The sequence below is a fragment of the Eleginops maclovinus genome, chromosome 15, assembly GCF_036324505.1.
Source record: "Eleginops maclovinus isolate JMC-PN-2008 ecotype Puerto Natales chromosome 15, JC_Emac_rtc_rv5, whole genome shotgun sequence".
NCBI classification, from domain to species: domain Eukaryota; kingdom Metazoa; phylum Chordata; class Actinopteri; order Perciformes; family Eleginopidae; genus Eleginops; species Eleginops maclovinus.
Window position 1 is genome coordinate 9,700,988 of NC_086363.1, and position 14,966 is coordinate 9,715,953.

The following is a 14,966-nucleotide window of genomic DNA, read 5'->3' on the forward strand; positions in this document are numbered from 1 at the left end:
TGCCGCTCGATTATAAAAGACACAAAGGTGTTGTGATGACATAAATACAGTGGCAGGCCTGATAATGGATCAGGGCTGACAAAATGTTCTCAGTCACAAGATACAAAATGTTCTTTGCGGCACAACGCAACACAACGACAGAACCCCGTTGATCATTGTCTGTGACGATTTCTCTTAATACAAACTAACAGGTTACTTAATGACTTAAGATATGGTGTGACATTGTGCGCCGCTTCCCAGCATGTCTTTTCGACACACAGATGGAACCATGAGCACATTCGCAGATGCTGCATTACACCAAGAGGACACGACCCTCGCCCCTGTGCCCTTCAAACAGAAGCCAGTATGATTCACGGCTTATAGACCTGCTTTATAGAAAATGAAAGACACAGCATTCAAGCTCTTTGTTGGGACGGGAAAGAAGAGGTTATTTGTGTACGTGCTCAAACATGCAAATTGATAGATGCATTTCATTTGGTAAATTGGAAAAGCACACAGTATATTTGAATTTTGAGAAACCCTTTAAAAGTTTTGTTGTAAGCAGTTTGAACATATAGCAGGGAGTAGACTGTCTTTAAGTGTATTACTGAACCAATGCGGTCCCATTAAAGCACTGAAATGGCTACTTGAGATAAACCTGAATGCAATGAGGGAGGTTTTTTTATAGTGCAGGCAGGCAGACACAGAGCCAGCCCGGTCGGAGGTGAGTTGGTTCATTAGCGATTCTGTCTGCAGTGACATCAGAGAAAAACGGTGACTCAGCCATCAACGAATACTGACTCGAGCTGGAGAGGAACATGGAGAGAGCAGCAGTTACCTCACAACAAGAGGTGTGTGTGTGTGTGTGTGTGTGTGTGTGTGTGTGTGTGTGTGTGTGTGTGTGTGTGTGTGTGTGTGTGTGTGTGTGTGTGTGTGTGTGTGTGTGTGTGTGTGTGTGTGTGTGTGTACTCAATATGACAGGTCTTTCGCAGACTGTCAAATTCAACAGTTTATTCACCTTATAATTGGCCTCATTATCTTTTTTCTCTTATCTTTTTTCTTGCACCTATTATGGTGTCCACCTATTATACTCTAGCTCATGTGTGACCACAAAACACACTCTTGAATGAATGAGAGAGATTTTCAAAATACTGTTCAATTATCTGCGGTTCTGAATTGAACACACACCTAAATAGGATCATCAGTGTAGACACATAAAAAGGAACGGCAATCAAAGCTAGGACATATCTGTCTTGTGTGGACAACAAAGCTTTTAGGGAACAATGCAACATTTTAGAAAAGCGCTTTTACTCTTTCTTGTCAACTGTTTGACTGAAAGAGTCATTTCAGTTATGTCAATTACCTTAGCATAGCTTAAACGTTGGAAAGAGGGTGCAAAAGATTGCATGTCTAATGGTAGGGATCTTTTATCTGTTACTTTGGATAGTACCGGGTTAACTGTTTCGCTGTTCCTCTATAGTTAATGCTTTGCTAGGCTGAAGTAATTGCATACCGGCTCTCAGCTCCACCCTGAAGACATGGGAGTTTTTATATGCATGAGCCTAAAAGAAAAGCTACAAATCGAAAAGTTATCCCAATCAGTTAATGTCACAAATCTGTATTCTTCTGTGATTTCTCCTAAGTAAAACTTGTAAGCCTATAGTTACGATTGAGCTGTCAATCACATAATCAAAAACCAAACGAATCAACCTGACAGGAAACACCAACTTCAGATTCAGATGGGTAATGATTTAAACTTTCCCTGAATATCACACTATTTTCCTGTCATATGCAGTGTGAGAGGATGAATGACATCCTGACCCTTACTGCTTCTTTACTCCCTGAGGAGCATGAGTATAAAGAGTAACGGCAGCAACCTCACATAATCACTTTTGAGATCCCTTATTACACATTTTTTTGTCCGTATCGATAAGCTTTACTATACATGAAAGGTCCCCAAATAACTCCTGATCAGGTTTTGCCACAATCCATCATTACACACTTGTGTCATGGCTAACGGTGCATTCTCAGTCTTAAAACATATGTGTATCATGGATTATCATATGGACTTCACCTCAAAATAGTCATGTTTGATGAGAGGTTGAAGCATTTCTCGGAGGCTGTGCAGCAGGAACTATTTTTTCAAGGTATTAAAGTTAACAAGCTCAGGTCTGAACAGATTTCTAATCCATTAGACTCATTTTTGAATTGACAGCAGAGATGTTGGTGTCCTCAAAATGGAAACTTTTAATTTTTTGCTCTCACTCTGTTTGAAATCGGTTGAAGGAAAAGATTGTCCTAGTTCTTCCTTCTTTGAAGAATTCACAAAAGTGCTCTTAGGATTGATTTCTCAGATTATTTTTGCAAAGATCTTAAATTGATTGTATCATAAGGTTAGTAAGTGTCCAAATGAGCAGTGAAATGAGCACTAATATTGGAATTAAAAGTGACCTAAACACTAATCACTGGCCCTAAAGCAACCAAGAGAAATTTAAACAATACTAGGACTGAGTTAAACAATATCAAATATTTATACACAACAATAATCCATGTTGTGTAATTCACAGTAGTTACATCTTAGGTAGTTTACGGTCCAAAATCTGCATTGCTCATTGAGCAGAGACATTTCATATTTGGTAGGTCAGTGTGTCACTGGATTCATGACAGTTTGTTTGTTTTTAATCTATTTAGATTTTCTAAACCAGTCTCTCAGGTTGAGCTGATGTCCTCTGTCTAAGTGCAGTAGTATTAATGCCTGAAATTCTTTCTGAAAAAAGACCTTGAATCTCTCTGTACCTCTTAAGTCGGACACTTCCCTTTATACGTTGTCTCAAAGCGCACACGACTGCTGTGGCCTCACTGTAAGCTACTTTTAGCTAGCTAGCCAATATTGTGTGCAGTACCAAATGATCATAGATTGGGTAGTTAAGAAAAAACAGTGGCTTCTTTTTAAAGCCAGTAAAATGTTTAACAAATACAGAAAAAAACGCATGTATAACTCATCATATCGTGTGTTTGGGCTGTCTTCGATGCAGCAACCCATGGATGTATAAAAAGGACAACAACCAAATGGTGCCTCCACTTCTACTACATAGCCTAGATGGCTATTGCTGGGTATGAGAAGTGCCCAGCGCTCCACACTCAACTTTTTGACCGTTATGGGTGCACGTCACTCAAAGTCCATTTTGCCATAGGGCCTACTTCGCATTGGAGGCACTTCTTCACTCACAATAAGGCATAGTAAGTATAGAAGTAACAGAAACAGCACTCCGAGTTTGTCCTGTTATTGTGATTAGAGACATATCATTCCTCAATGGAGACAATAAGATGGGAAAAAACGCAATTTATTAGATATGGAAGTGACCACGACATGGATCAGGAGTAAACAACATGGAACATAATTGAAATGATTCTGGATGTCATTGTAGAAACGTATTAGCAAACGTTCAAAGGGACTTCCAAGCCCGAAACACATGAAATAAGGTTCCAGTTATCTCTCAAAACCCAAAAGAAATAAGAAATTGTCTGCAGGTGTTAATATGCTGGAAAAGGCTCCAGCTCCCCTCTAGTCGGACAACTAAACTAACAAAGATATCTCTGGAGGTAGAAAATGATGAATGACTCCTGCAGATCACTGCACCCGTCCACTTTTCACAAAGAAGTATAGTTACAGCACATGTGTATTTTAATAAAAATGCACAAAGCCAGGCTAGCCATTTCTCCCTGCTTCCATTTTTTTTGTTAAAAGAAAGAAACAAATCTTGTTAAAGACAAGTAACTCCTGTGCATTTGCGCTGTATAGAGGATAATTGAAAACGCTATTGTATCCTTTCTCCCTTCACAGCACATTTAACTGTAAGCAATTCAGACATAGAAATTAACACGTCTGAAGCCCCTATATGTCTAATGATTTTGTTTGTGCTGAAGAATAGAAATATGACATTGTAAGCACCCATAATTGCATCTATTCCTGAGGGATTTAAAGGCATTCATGCACACGAGGAACCCAATCACTGAGGCTAAATGAGGAAGCAGCTTTTGATTCATGTTCCTTCACAGAGAATCAAAGCACGACCAAATTCCTGTAACTTTGATTGGTGTGCAGAAAGGTTTGGCCTGTTGGGAAATTTGATATAACTTTTTGCCTCTTGGTTAACAGCAGCGAGCAATCACACGCACAACAAAACCAATGTTCTAAATGTGCATAGATTCAGCAAATGTAAAAAGTCTTGAACTACATTTCCATGAAACTGGAGATTGGAGGTGAAGCTGAGGTTAAATTATACAACAATCCAGTTTTCATCAATTGTAATATCATTTAGACAGCAATCAAGACTGAGACTTCCACAACAATGTTGCACAATGACTAATGGCAGGAAGAAAAGGAGGGTTCATGCCCTGCTTAAAAAACATTCATGCTGCAGGTTATACTGTGCATACACAAACAGCTTAAGGCAGGGCTGTAAATTATAGACTGCAACCACCGTTCAATTTCCCCAATGTAACCCCTCAAGATCTATTTAACAAAGGATAATTGGGAAAAGGCTTTTTCTACTAATGCGAAGCTAAGAGTTCACCAGGAAATAAAATCTGATATCACAGGAAATTACACTATTTTAGACCCACTGAAACAGTTGGAGGAAAAACCTTTTAAATATTAGTTGCCAATATTTTGAGCAACATAAGCTCAGGGGACAGAGACATGTGATAAGTCAGGGAAACAGAGAAAAGGAAATCTCAAAGGAAATCTCACACATGAATTGGCACAAGATGAGAGTCCTAACTGTAAACAGGAACAAGTGTTTGTCACAGTGAAACACAGGAGGGAAGTGAGCAGAGAGAAAGAGCGTCCACAGATGGTATCACACCACAGTTTCCTTTCAAATACTGTTTTTTAATGTTTCCCAGAGATAATATGTGCACCTGTAAAGAGGAATGTAATTTATCCTTAAAGTATTACCAAAATCTCTATTTTCTCTCAGCTCTTAAATATTTGAGCCTCTATTTGTTTGGTTTAACAGTCCATAGGTTTACTATTTGGGTTCTCTGTAATTAACTTACATTTGATATAAGGATTTGCATATGACTTACTCTTTTTGAATCTTTGTATTTTCATGTTTTCCTTCTTTTTTAGTGAACATAAATTGCCAGAAACACACACTCGTTCTCCTGAGCGAACATTGGTTTCCCCCATCACTCTACATACACCAACTTCAGCAGACTTTGAATTAAAACACATTTGTCATACGTGAAAAATACACCTAATGCACAAGGAGAAAAATTTCCCTCAAAGCGTATTTGACAGCGCTTTGAAAGGATTGTATCCAATGTTGTCTAACATGGTGATGCCTCACTGCTCCAGCAGTCATCCAGGTAAAAGGAAAAATATATATTTTTGAGTCAGTTTGGGATACATCAATTCACAAAACGAATACACCATCCAGCCTGCAGTCTCAGTGTATCAAATGTCAATCCAGAGAGCTTGAAGATTGTAAGAAACATAAAAATGAGATGGTGTGAGAGGTACTGTGCAAAAACAGAAAAATGTGTGGGATCATGGTAACTCTGAGGGGAAACTGAGCCAAACAATATAAGATATGTATGTCAAATGATTGCAGATCAGTAGGCAAGCTAATCATTTATAAGGACTGAGCTGCACAGAAACAGACACCCACTCTCCAAAATTGGAGGCTCAACAGAACAGCGAGCAAACAGCAGCACCTAAGTATACTGCACACAGGTGCTACCCATAATTAATCAATACAGGTGTAAACACTGAGTCTAATTACCACGAGACTGGTGAGCAGAGGGAGCTCAACCAGAAAAGAACATCTCTTGTGACAAAACAAATCAGAAAACAACAAAAACAAAGCCCCGCCGTCACAAGTGATCCGAGACAATCGTCTCACACTGAGCTCAGCAGACACCTCCCGCACAGAGTGAGAAAGACCCAAAGATGTTCACAGAGGACGTCAATAGCAGACACCATTTAACTCCTTGTTCAACCTTTCTGCAAAAAGCTTTTATTTTAATCCAGCACTAACCCTAACCCTAACCCTAACCCTAACACAATCACTGTTAGGTTGGTTCCATGAGGCTTTTACACTGATCATATATTACAGTAGATCAAAGCTATACTGTAAGTGACAACAGCTTGCATAATTGCATCATACTGCTACTTAGAATTTACAAAAATAATAATAATATGAGGGGGGGGGGTAACATCATTTTAGTAAGTCAAATCCATCGCTGTTTGTTTGCATCAGCAAGCTTTTGCTGTCAATCCACACAGGGGTCTGACTCTGTATAAATATAAGAAATACTGTATGCTTTATAGCTTCACTGAGATCACTGAGATCAGAAGACAGAACATTGGAAGAGATAAACTAATCCACTTTATCTTTGCCATCTTTTTCTTTGAATCCGACCAAGTTTTAAGACAGCTAAAAAAGAATTTGGCCTGTGCAATGTGGCAATTCATTTTGCATAAGTCCTTTATATCTTATTTTTGGAAGCAGTAAAGTGTAAATGCATACCGTTTTGTTATTGTTTAACAAGACAACTTTATCAGATACTAAGAGCCATACCACTTGTACCTGTGCACAAAATAAATAGGGTGAATTTAAAACATTTGCTGAAGTTTCTGTAACGCAATTTAAATCATCAAAACAGATTAAACTTGCCATTGTTTGACTTTGAAGATGGCCTTGTGAGTATTGAGAACAACATTCCTCAGAATTAACATTGTTAACCTGGTGAAATGATCCAAATCGTACTGTTCTTGTACAACCTTGTACTAGCTGGCAACCAATTACAATTTGAGAACGTTATTTTTGAACATCATTTCAGATATAAAATAGCCAGAGGTGTTGGTTAGACCGACACAGAAACAGAAAAATGGTTGGACTTTGAAGATGGCCTTGTACGTATTGAGAAAAGCCAACTACCAATTTAGGCTGCATTATGTTTTTATAAATTTCAGATATGAAACAGATATTCTTCTAAAAATATTTTCCTTTTCTGATCACTTGTTATACATGGCTTTTTTCATCATAGCTTGGCTTAGCAGTCGATTAAGTGTTTTTTCTTTCAATTCCAAGGTTTCTTCACATTATTTATATAAAACCTGGCCCCCATGCTTGCAGGTTGATATAACTTTGTATGATTGTGAGCCCCTTGACCCTATTCTCCAAGTTACTAAATAAGTAATCACAGAAAGACTGTCTCTGGTTGGTTTGGTCCTGCTATCATTTCCCCCTGCAACACTTTTGACTGCACACTGTACTTCCACCAGATCCAACGAAACGACCAACTCTGATATTATCATTGATGGAAGTTGCTGTATTTGCATCTTCACATAAAACACTATCCTTTAATATCTTATCTTAAATTGATGGCCATTTCTACTATCTTTGTGGAGTTTGCTAAATGTAAAAGAAATGTTTTGGTCCTGCAACAGTATTTGTTTTTGTACAGCCCTGAAAACTACTTTCAGCTAGAACAACTGCGATTAATCAGAAGGGAGGACAGCCAGTACAAAGCCTGCGAGCTGTAAAGGCAAACCGTGAAAAGAATTGAGTACACAAAGCTCATTTACTAAAAAACCTTTTGCTCTGAGTGCAAGGTAATACTTAAAGGGGACTTACCTGGATGTATTACCATTAAACACCAATGGGATTTATAGATGAATACATATGATACACAAAAATATGTTCTGAGACCCCTAAATACTTGTGTGTATGTCATTTATGGAGAGTTCATTTGTGATATCTGTTACAAACATACATACTGTTCGTATTCAGCAAGGCAGATATCAAATGTGTTTCGTATTGCCAAAAAACCCTTCAAAAAGAACAATGAATTGTCTCTCTAGCATTGACTCTGTAGCTGAAGCCTGCATTGTGTTATACTTCTGTGCCTACAATCAATGAATAGTTTGATTGTAGGCACAGTTTGGGTAACATTTGCATTTGATAGAAAGAATTACACACTGGTGTTGTAATGGGATTTGTTAACAGCAGGACATCTATTGAATGACACAGGCTTCATCATTTAATCCTATTTAGTTCTGTTTCACTCATGTCACATTCATTGCAGGTTTAACAAGGTTGTCTGCTGCTCACACATTTGAATCCAACATGCAGCAGAGCAGGAAACCAGGGTTTGCTTCTGTGAAGGGATCACTTTGTACTATGCAGTGCAACCTCTGAGCCACTGCTGTCATTGCTGTCAATTCATCAAAACATTCTCGACTTCAAGGTGCTTTCTTTTTTTATTCTGTCGGAGGGAAACATCTGGTAGTGTATTCAGTGTATTCTTCCCCTTTGGGACATATCATTGCTTTTCATGTGAGTTCTTTTTCTGATGTGGAAAAATAGTCTCAGTAGTTTAATTCTCATGCATTGGCAGGAAGGGAAAAAGACGGACCTCATCCTCCTATCTTAAATTGTGCTGCCATGATGGACAGCTGCACCTCTCCTGAGCCAAACAATCAGCTGCAACATATGAGGATAAAATCTTAAATGTTGCAGACTGCCTAGGCAATCACTCTCTCTGATAAAATCTTTATCAGCACAAGGTTTTCCCTTATGCACACTCCTTAATTGCTTACTGTAAGCCATGTGGGATTCGGCTGCAACAGCAAAAACAAATGTGTACTGTTTCACACTTGGGATTTCATTACAGTACAATGGTGGAAGGTGTAGAAAAAGCAAACACAGCTCCAGCATACAAGGGCGCTTTTATTTACTAAACTTGAGTCGTGTAGAAAGTTTCATTACGATGTTCAATGATCTTTTTAAGATACAATCAAGGTGCGTAAGAAATAATCTGCACATAAAAAGGTGGCAGATTATTCAAAAGTAAGGAAATGCTCCTTAAGAAAGTGACAGTTTACATTAAAAACAACTTCAACAATATTGAAGCATTTACCAGTTTTACAAAAAAGCATGTTTTATCTCTAAAACTAACATATCCAAAATACAAAAGAATGGATTTTATTGTCAGGCTTGGTAAGAGCTGGCCTTTGGTACAATATGACTCAAGCCTTTTCTCATAGCTATTCAGCACATGGACGGGTGTGTTATTCTCATCAGTGAAGAGTGCTATAAGATGATGTTGTTAACACTTTCTCATAGGGCATCAAATCTCCCAGTACTGAATGTAGAAAACACAATGTCCGAACATCTTGTCCTGACACCTCCTCTTGTTTTTGGCACTCTAGGCCACCTAAACGGTTGTCTCTCTAGGGCAACAGAGAAGATTTTAAACAAATATTGGAAAAATACACCAGAAAAATTCTCTGGAGTTCCACTTTAATTGAAAATCAAATTATTATGAAATGATTTATGTCTTTTCAATTCTGAGATTCTACAAACATGGTTCGCATTAAAATGAGGGTACTCTGATTTGGCTCCACATTTGGTTGACAGAGGAAACTCCTTTAATCTCAGAATTCACGATCCCAACCAGAAAACTCCTCCTCTGCCTTCGTCTGATCAACAGGGAAACGATCAAAGTTGACGTAGCATGGGCCCTGAAAAAGAAAAAAGTAAGAGTTGATTAAAAACTGTAGATTTGTTTAATATGCTGTACCGCCAAACCTTGAGTTATTGTAAAACAGTCTCTTGCTCCCAGCCTGTTCCTTTAATGATGCCAGAATTTTAAAGTCTAAGGCCCTTAACAACTGTTTGGCTTCTTACTATGAATAATGTAGTACTACTCAACTTGTCTGCCAAAGTCTGAACATCTTCTCTTATTTGACATGAGATAATTCTGTTAACAGTATTGCTTCTATTGAAGCACTTCAGCTGGGATTGGAAGTGTTTGCTTGTGCACAGAGATTTAAACCACATTCTAAGGCTTTAAAAGTCCTTATAAAACTTTCTGTTTTTAGAATTGAACCCGCTGTGTTCTTTGGTTCAGTTTTTCTTAAACCAAACAAAGGAAGTCATCGTAGCAACACAAAAACTCAGATAGCAGTTTGTCTTGCCTTGCGTATGAGTCGGACTGTGGGGGCGTCGAGCTGACCTACACGCAGTTTGTGCCAGTTCATACTGCCAAACCACCTGAGGGAGAGATGAGGGAGATAAACAGGACAAACTGATGGGAGAATTCACAAAGAATGGATCGTGGATGCTGATAACACCACGATTTGGACATCAATTGCAACAGTTATTCTCCAAAAATATGGCTCTAGTGAGAGTGAGAAAAAAGGGAAATTGCAGTTGAGGAAACATTTTAAATCAAGAAGATACGACCAAAAACTATTCATTAAAAAAATATTGCCATGGTTACCTGTGATGCCGGACATCTTTGATTCCATTCTTGGTGTTTCCTAACCTCTGACCCGGCCGAGGTCTGCAAGCAAAAATATGAGACATCATTCAGACAGACCATTTCCTCATAAAATTACCATTCAAATTGAATTTCATAATAAAAAGTAATATTATTATGCAAACATAACATAGATTTCATGCTCTGTACTGAGTGTTATTGTATAAATGCTTATATAACAACATTTAAATATGAAATAATCCAACACTATATGAAGATTACTACACATTTTCTACATTTTCTACATAATACCAGAGCGATATATAGAATCATTTCATCAACGTATTCTTCTCACCTGCACAGTTTACTGATGATGGACTTGGCTGCCTCACTCAGGTAAGGTGGATACTTGGGCACCCCGTCCAAAATCTTAGCGTAAATCTTCTGAGGCTCTGAACTTGAAAAGGGAGGGCTGACAAGTTGAAAAGAGAAAAGGAGGATTTTAATCTCTTGATTATCCGTCATAAAAACCCACCAGAAAGTCAGCTGCTGTTACAAGGTATGAAATGAACCTGCAGATACTGAGCTGTGAAGATGTATGTTATATTTCCCTGCTGCCATCTACTGGTTAACATGTGGGACTCTCTTGTGACATAAAAAATATATATTTGCTTAAAAATGAATCATCATCATCATCATCATCATCATCACTTCAAATAATGCGTGTGTATTAGTTTTACCTTCCCACCAATAGCTCATAGATCAGGATGCCAAGGGACCAGAAGTCAACTGCAAAGTCATGTCCCTGGTTCTTGATGATCTCTGGGGCCATGTACTCTGGAGTGCCCACAAATGAGTAGGTTTTCTCACCGCGCACCAACTCCTTGGCAAAACCAAAGTCCACCTGAAGAGTGACACACACACATGCACACACACACATTATAATTTGCATAGTAGCGGCTCGGTGCGTCAGCTACAGTACATGAGAAGACATGTTAGTAGGGATGGCACATGACATCTTATATGCTTTCCATGAAAAAATGTAAATTTGAAATCCTGGAGAGACATTCATTTAGAACTAGCATCAGAAAAGCAACTAGTATGTTTAAAGTGTACAGAAATTAAAACAATATACAGATGAGTACTCACCAATTTTATATAGCCCTTTATGTCCAGCATCAGGTTCTCCGGTTTCAGGTCTCTGTACATGATGTTCTTCTTATGCAGGTAGGCATAGGCCTCCACCACACAGGAAGTACAGAACACGGCGATGGGTTCATCAAAACGCCCTCTAAAAATCACAGAAACACACAATGTTCAACCAGTTCTCCAACAACTTCCTCCTCTACACTTTTCATATATGCATATTCAATGACTTTCTAGCACTGGTAACGGCATCAGCTATATTTCTCTGTTTCAGACACTGGCAGCTACTGGAGGTGCAACTTCAGTGTTGATCTCCAGATGTAAAAATAGCAATGAATGCTATTTCCTACAAATAAAACCATCACAGATTTTTGCAATGATGCTCAAATAACACTGAGGAATTATTCAACATCTGATTAAAGAAATTAGTTGTGTGTTTTCTCACACTTCTTTGAGTTTGGTCCAGATTTCTCCCCCAACACAGAACTCCATGACCATGTAGATGTATCGTGAGTCTTTAAAAGCTGCGTGAAGCCTGCAGATAGAGAATAGAAAATCAGGATTAAAAACAAACTAACACTTTGTAAATTCTCTGTACATTAGACCAAATGTATGTCTGAGATTGCCGATACCTGACGATGAAGTCACACTGCGTGGCTTTAAGGATCTTTTTCTCAAACAACATGTGCTCCTCCTGTCTCTTGGCCACAATGTGCTTCTTGCTGACTCGCTTCATGGCATAATATTTTCCATGATTCACTGTGGTCATCTAATAATGACAACAAAACAATGATCACCTCTGAACATTTAATGCTAACTGTCCTGGGTTTATATACAGTGGGGCAAAAAAGTATTTAGTCAGCCACCAATTGTGCAAGTTCTCCCATTTAAAAAGATCAGAGATGCCTGTAATTTTTATCATAGGTACACTTCAACTATGAGAGACAGAATGAGGAAAAAAAATCAAGAAAATCACATTGTAGGATTTTTAATGAATTAATTGGTAAATTCCTCAGTAAAATAAGTATTTGGTCACCTACAAACAAGCAAGATTTCTGGCTCTCACTGACCTGTAACTTCTTCTTTAAGAGGCTCCTCTGTCCTCCACTCGTTACCTGTATTAATGGCACCTTTTTGAACTCGTTATCAGTATAAAAGACACCTGTCCACAACCTCAAACAGTCATACTCCAAACTCCACTATGGCCAAGACCAAAGAGCTGTCAAAGGAGACCAGAGACAAAATTGTAGACCTGCACCAGGCTGGGAAAACTGAATCTGCAATAGGTAAGCAGCTTGGTGTGAAGAAATCAACTGTGGGAGCAATTATTAGAAAATGGAAGACATACAAGACCACTGCTAATCTCCCTCGATCTGGGGCTCCACGCAAGATCTCACCCCGTGGGGTCAAAATGATCACAAGAACGGTGAGCAAAAATCCCAGAACCACACGGGGGGACCTAGTGAATGACCTGCAGAGAGCTGGGACCAAAGTAACAGAGGCTACCATCAGTAACACACTACGCCGCCAGGGACTTAAATCCTGCAGTTCCAGACGTGTCCCCCTGGTAAGCCAGTACATGTCCAGGCCCGTCTGAAGTTTGCTAGAGGGCATTTGGATGATCCAGAAGAGGATTGGGAGAATGTCATATGGTCAGATGAAACCAAAATAGAACTTTTTGGTAAAAACTCAACTCGTCGTGTTTGGAGGAGAAAGAATGCAGAGTTGCATCCAAAGAACACCATACCTAATGTGAAGCATGGGGGTGGAAACATCATGCTTTGGGGCTGTTTTTCTGCAAAGGGGCCAGGACGACTGATCCGTGTAAAGGAAAGAATGAATGGGGCCATGTATCGTGAGATTTTGAGTGAAAACCTCCTTCCATCAGCAAGGGCACTGAAGATGAAGCGTGGCTGGGTCTTTCAGCATGACAATGATCCCAAACACACCGCCAGGGCAACGAAGGAGTGGCTCCGTAAGAAGCATTTCAAGGTCCTGGAGTGGCCTAGCCAGTCTCCAGATCTCAACCCCATAGAAAATCTTTGGAGGGAGTTGAAAGTCCGTGTTGCCCAGCGACAGCCCCAAAACATCACTGCTTTAGAGGAGATCTGCATGGAGGAATGGGCCAAAATACCAGCAACAGTGTGTGAAAACCTTGTGAAGACTTACAGAAAACGTTTGACCTCTGTCATTGCCAACAAAGGGTATATAACAAAGTATTGAGATGAACTTTTGTTATTGACCAAATACTTATTTTCCACAATCATTTGAAAATTAATTCATTAAAAATCCTACAATTTGATTTTCTGTTATATTTTTTCTAATTTTGTCTCTCATAGTTGAGGTATACCTATGATAAAAATGACAGGCCTCTCTCATCTTTTTAAATGGGAGAACTTGCACAATTGGTGGCTGACTAAATACTTTTTTGCCCCACTGTATGTATACAATAGACATGCCAATAGAAACAAAAGGATGGGTTTCTGTGATGGACTGTTGTTTAGATGGCAGTTTTGAAGGAAGAGAGAATATTGCCTCCTTAAATTTCTGCATACTCTGGCTTTAAAAATGACAAGGAACGCAGAATAGAGTTTTTTTGTTTCTTTTAGGGAGGGAATAGTATTTCTTTTAAAGCAGGAGAGGGTGTTTTTCTCATCCTTAATAGTTTTTTTTAATGTTATTCTTCTGATATGAAACTTTTATGGGAATATAGGAAGTTGCTAATAATGCCATTTAATCATGCTGATAACATGAAAATCAACCCCCTTCCCATCCCAATATTATTCGTACAGTCCCTTAATACTCTTGCATTTTCTTACTGGGCTTCAGTCTGGTGTATTTAAACCAGAAAAAATGAATATAAAAATACTTTTTTCCAACTGAAATGACAATCATCCCAACACAGATTTATATTAGAAGACTAATGTGTTGTACATTCGAATAAAAGTTGAAACTGTTTTTTATATTGATGAACAAACATAAAAAGACTCACCAGTGCAACACGGCCGAACCCTCCGACTCCAAGCGTGACGGGATCTCCTTGATAGCGCCCCTCCTGGTACTGCACAGGGACCAGGTCCTTAAACCTCAACGTGGAGCTGGGGCTGATCAGGATAGACAGAGAATGTTATTTTAACTCAAATACCTAGTTTGATTTAACTGATAGTGTTATATCTTTTAACCCCACTGCATCCACCAAAATCGTATCCTCCTTCACAAAGTACTCACTTCGTCTTCTCTGGAGCTTGTGCCTCCTGCAGGACTTTGGAGCTGGGATTAAAAGCAAAACAACTTAATGAGGTTGATATATATACATGTATATAGCCATTTACTTATCACAGAATTCTGAAAGATGATGGAAAAGGAGTCAAAGGAAAAATCCTTGTACATACTCATCAAACAGCTCCAGGTGTTCTATGGGAATTGTCTCTTCAAATACCCTGAAGGAATGGCATCAGACAGATAAGTCAACTACAGAAAGCTAACACAGTGCCAACAAGGGGACACTGACAGAGAACAAACACCTCGAGGAACTCGTAAATACATCTTTCTCTCCGAGAGCTGCA

General features: G+C 38.9%; 1 protein-coding gene across 1 annotated transcript in view; it reads right to left on the minus strand.

The window, feature by feature from the left end:
- Positions 1 to 8,702: 8,702 nt before the first annotated feature.
- LOC134877219 (uncharacterized) overlaps positions 8,703 to 14,966 on the minus strand; it is a 31,137-nt gene continuing 24,873 nt past the window's right edge. Inside the window, 11 exon segments of the mRNA XM_063902639.1 lie at positions 8,703 to 9,514; positions 9,971 to 10,046; positions 10,276 to 10,338; positions 10,610 to 10,726; positions 10,995 to 11,158; positions 11,404 to 11,545; positions 11,846 to 11,935; positions 12,033 to 12,169; positions 14,393 to 14,504; positions 14,629 to 14,670; positions 14,793 to 14,840. Coding sequence (XP_063758709.1) covers positions 9,428 to 9,514; positions 9,971 to 10,046; positions 10,276 to 10,338; positions 10,610 to 10,726; positions 10,995 to 11,158; positions 11,404 to 11,545; positions 11,846 to 11,935; positions 12,033 to 12,169; positions 14,393 to 14,504; positions 14,629 to 14,670; positions 14,793 to 14,840 — 1,078 coding nt within the window. The 3' untranslated portion in view covers positions 8,703 to 9,427.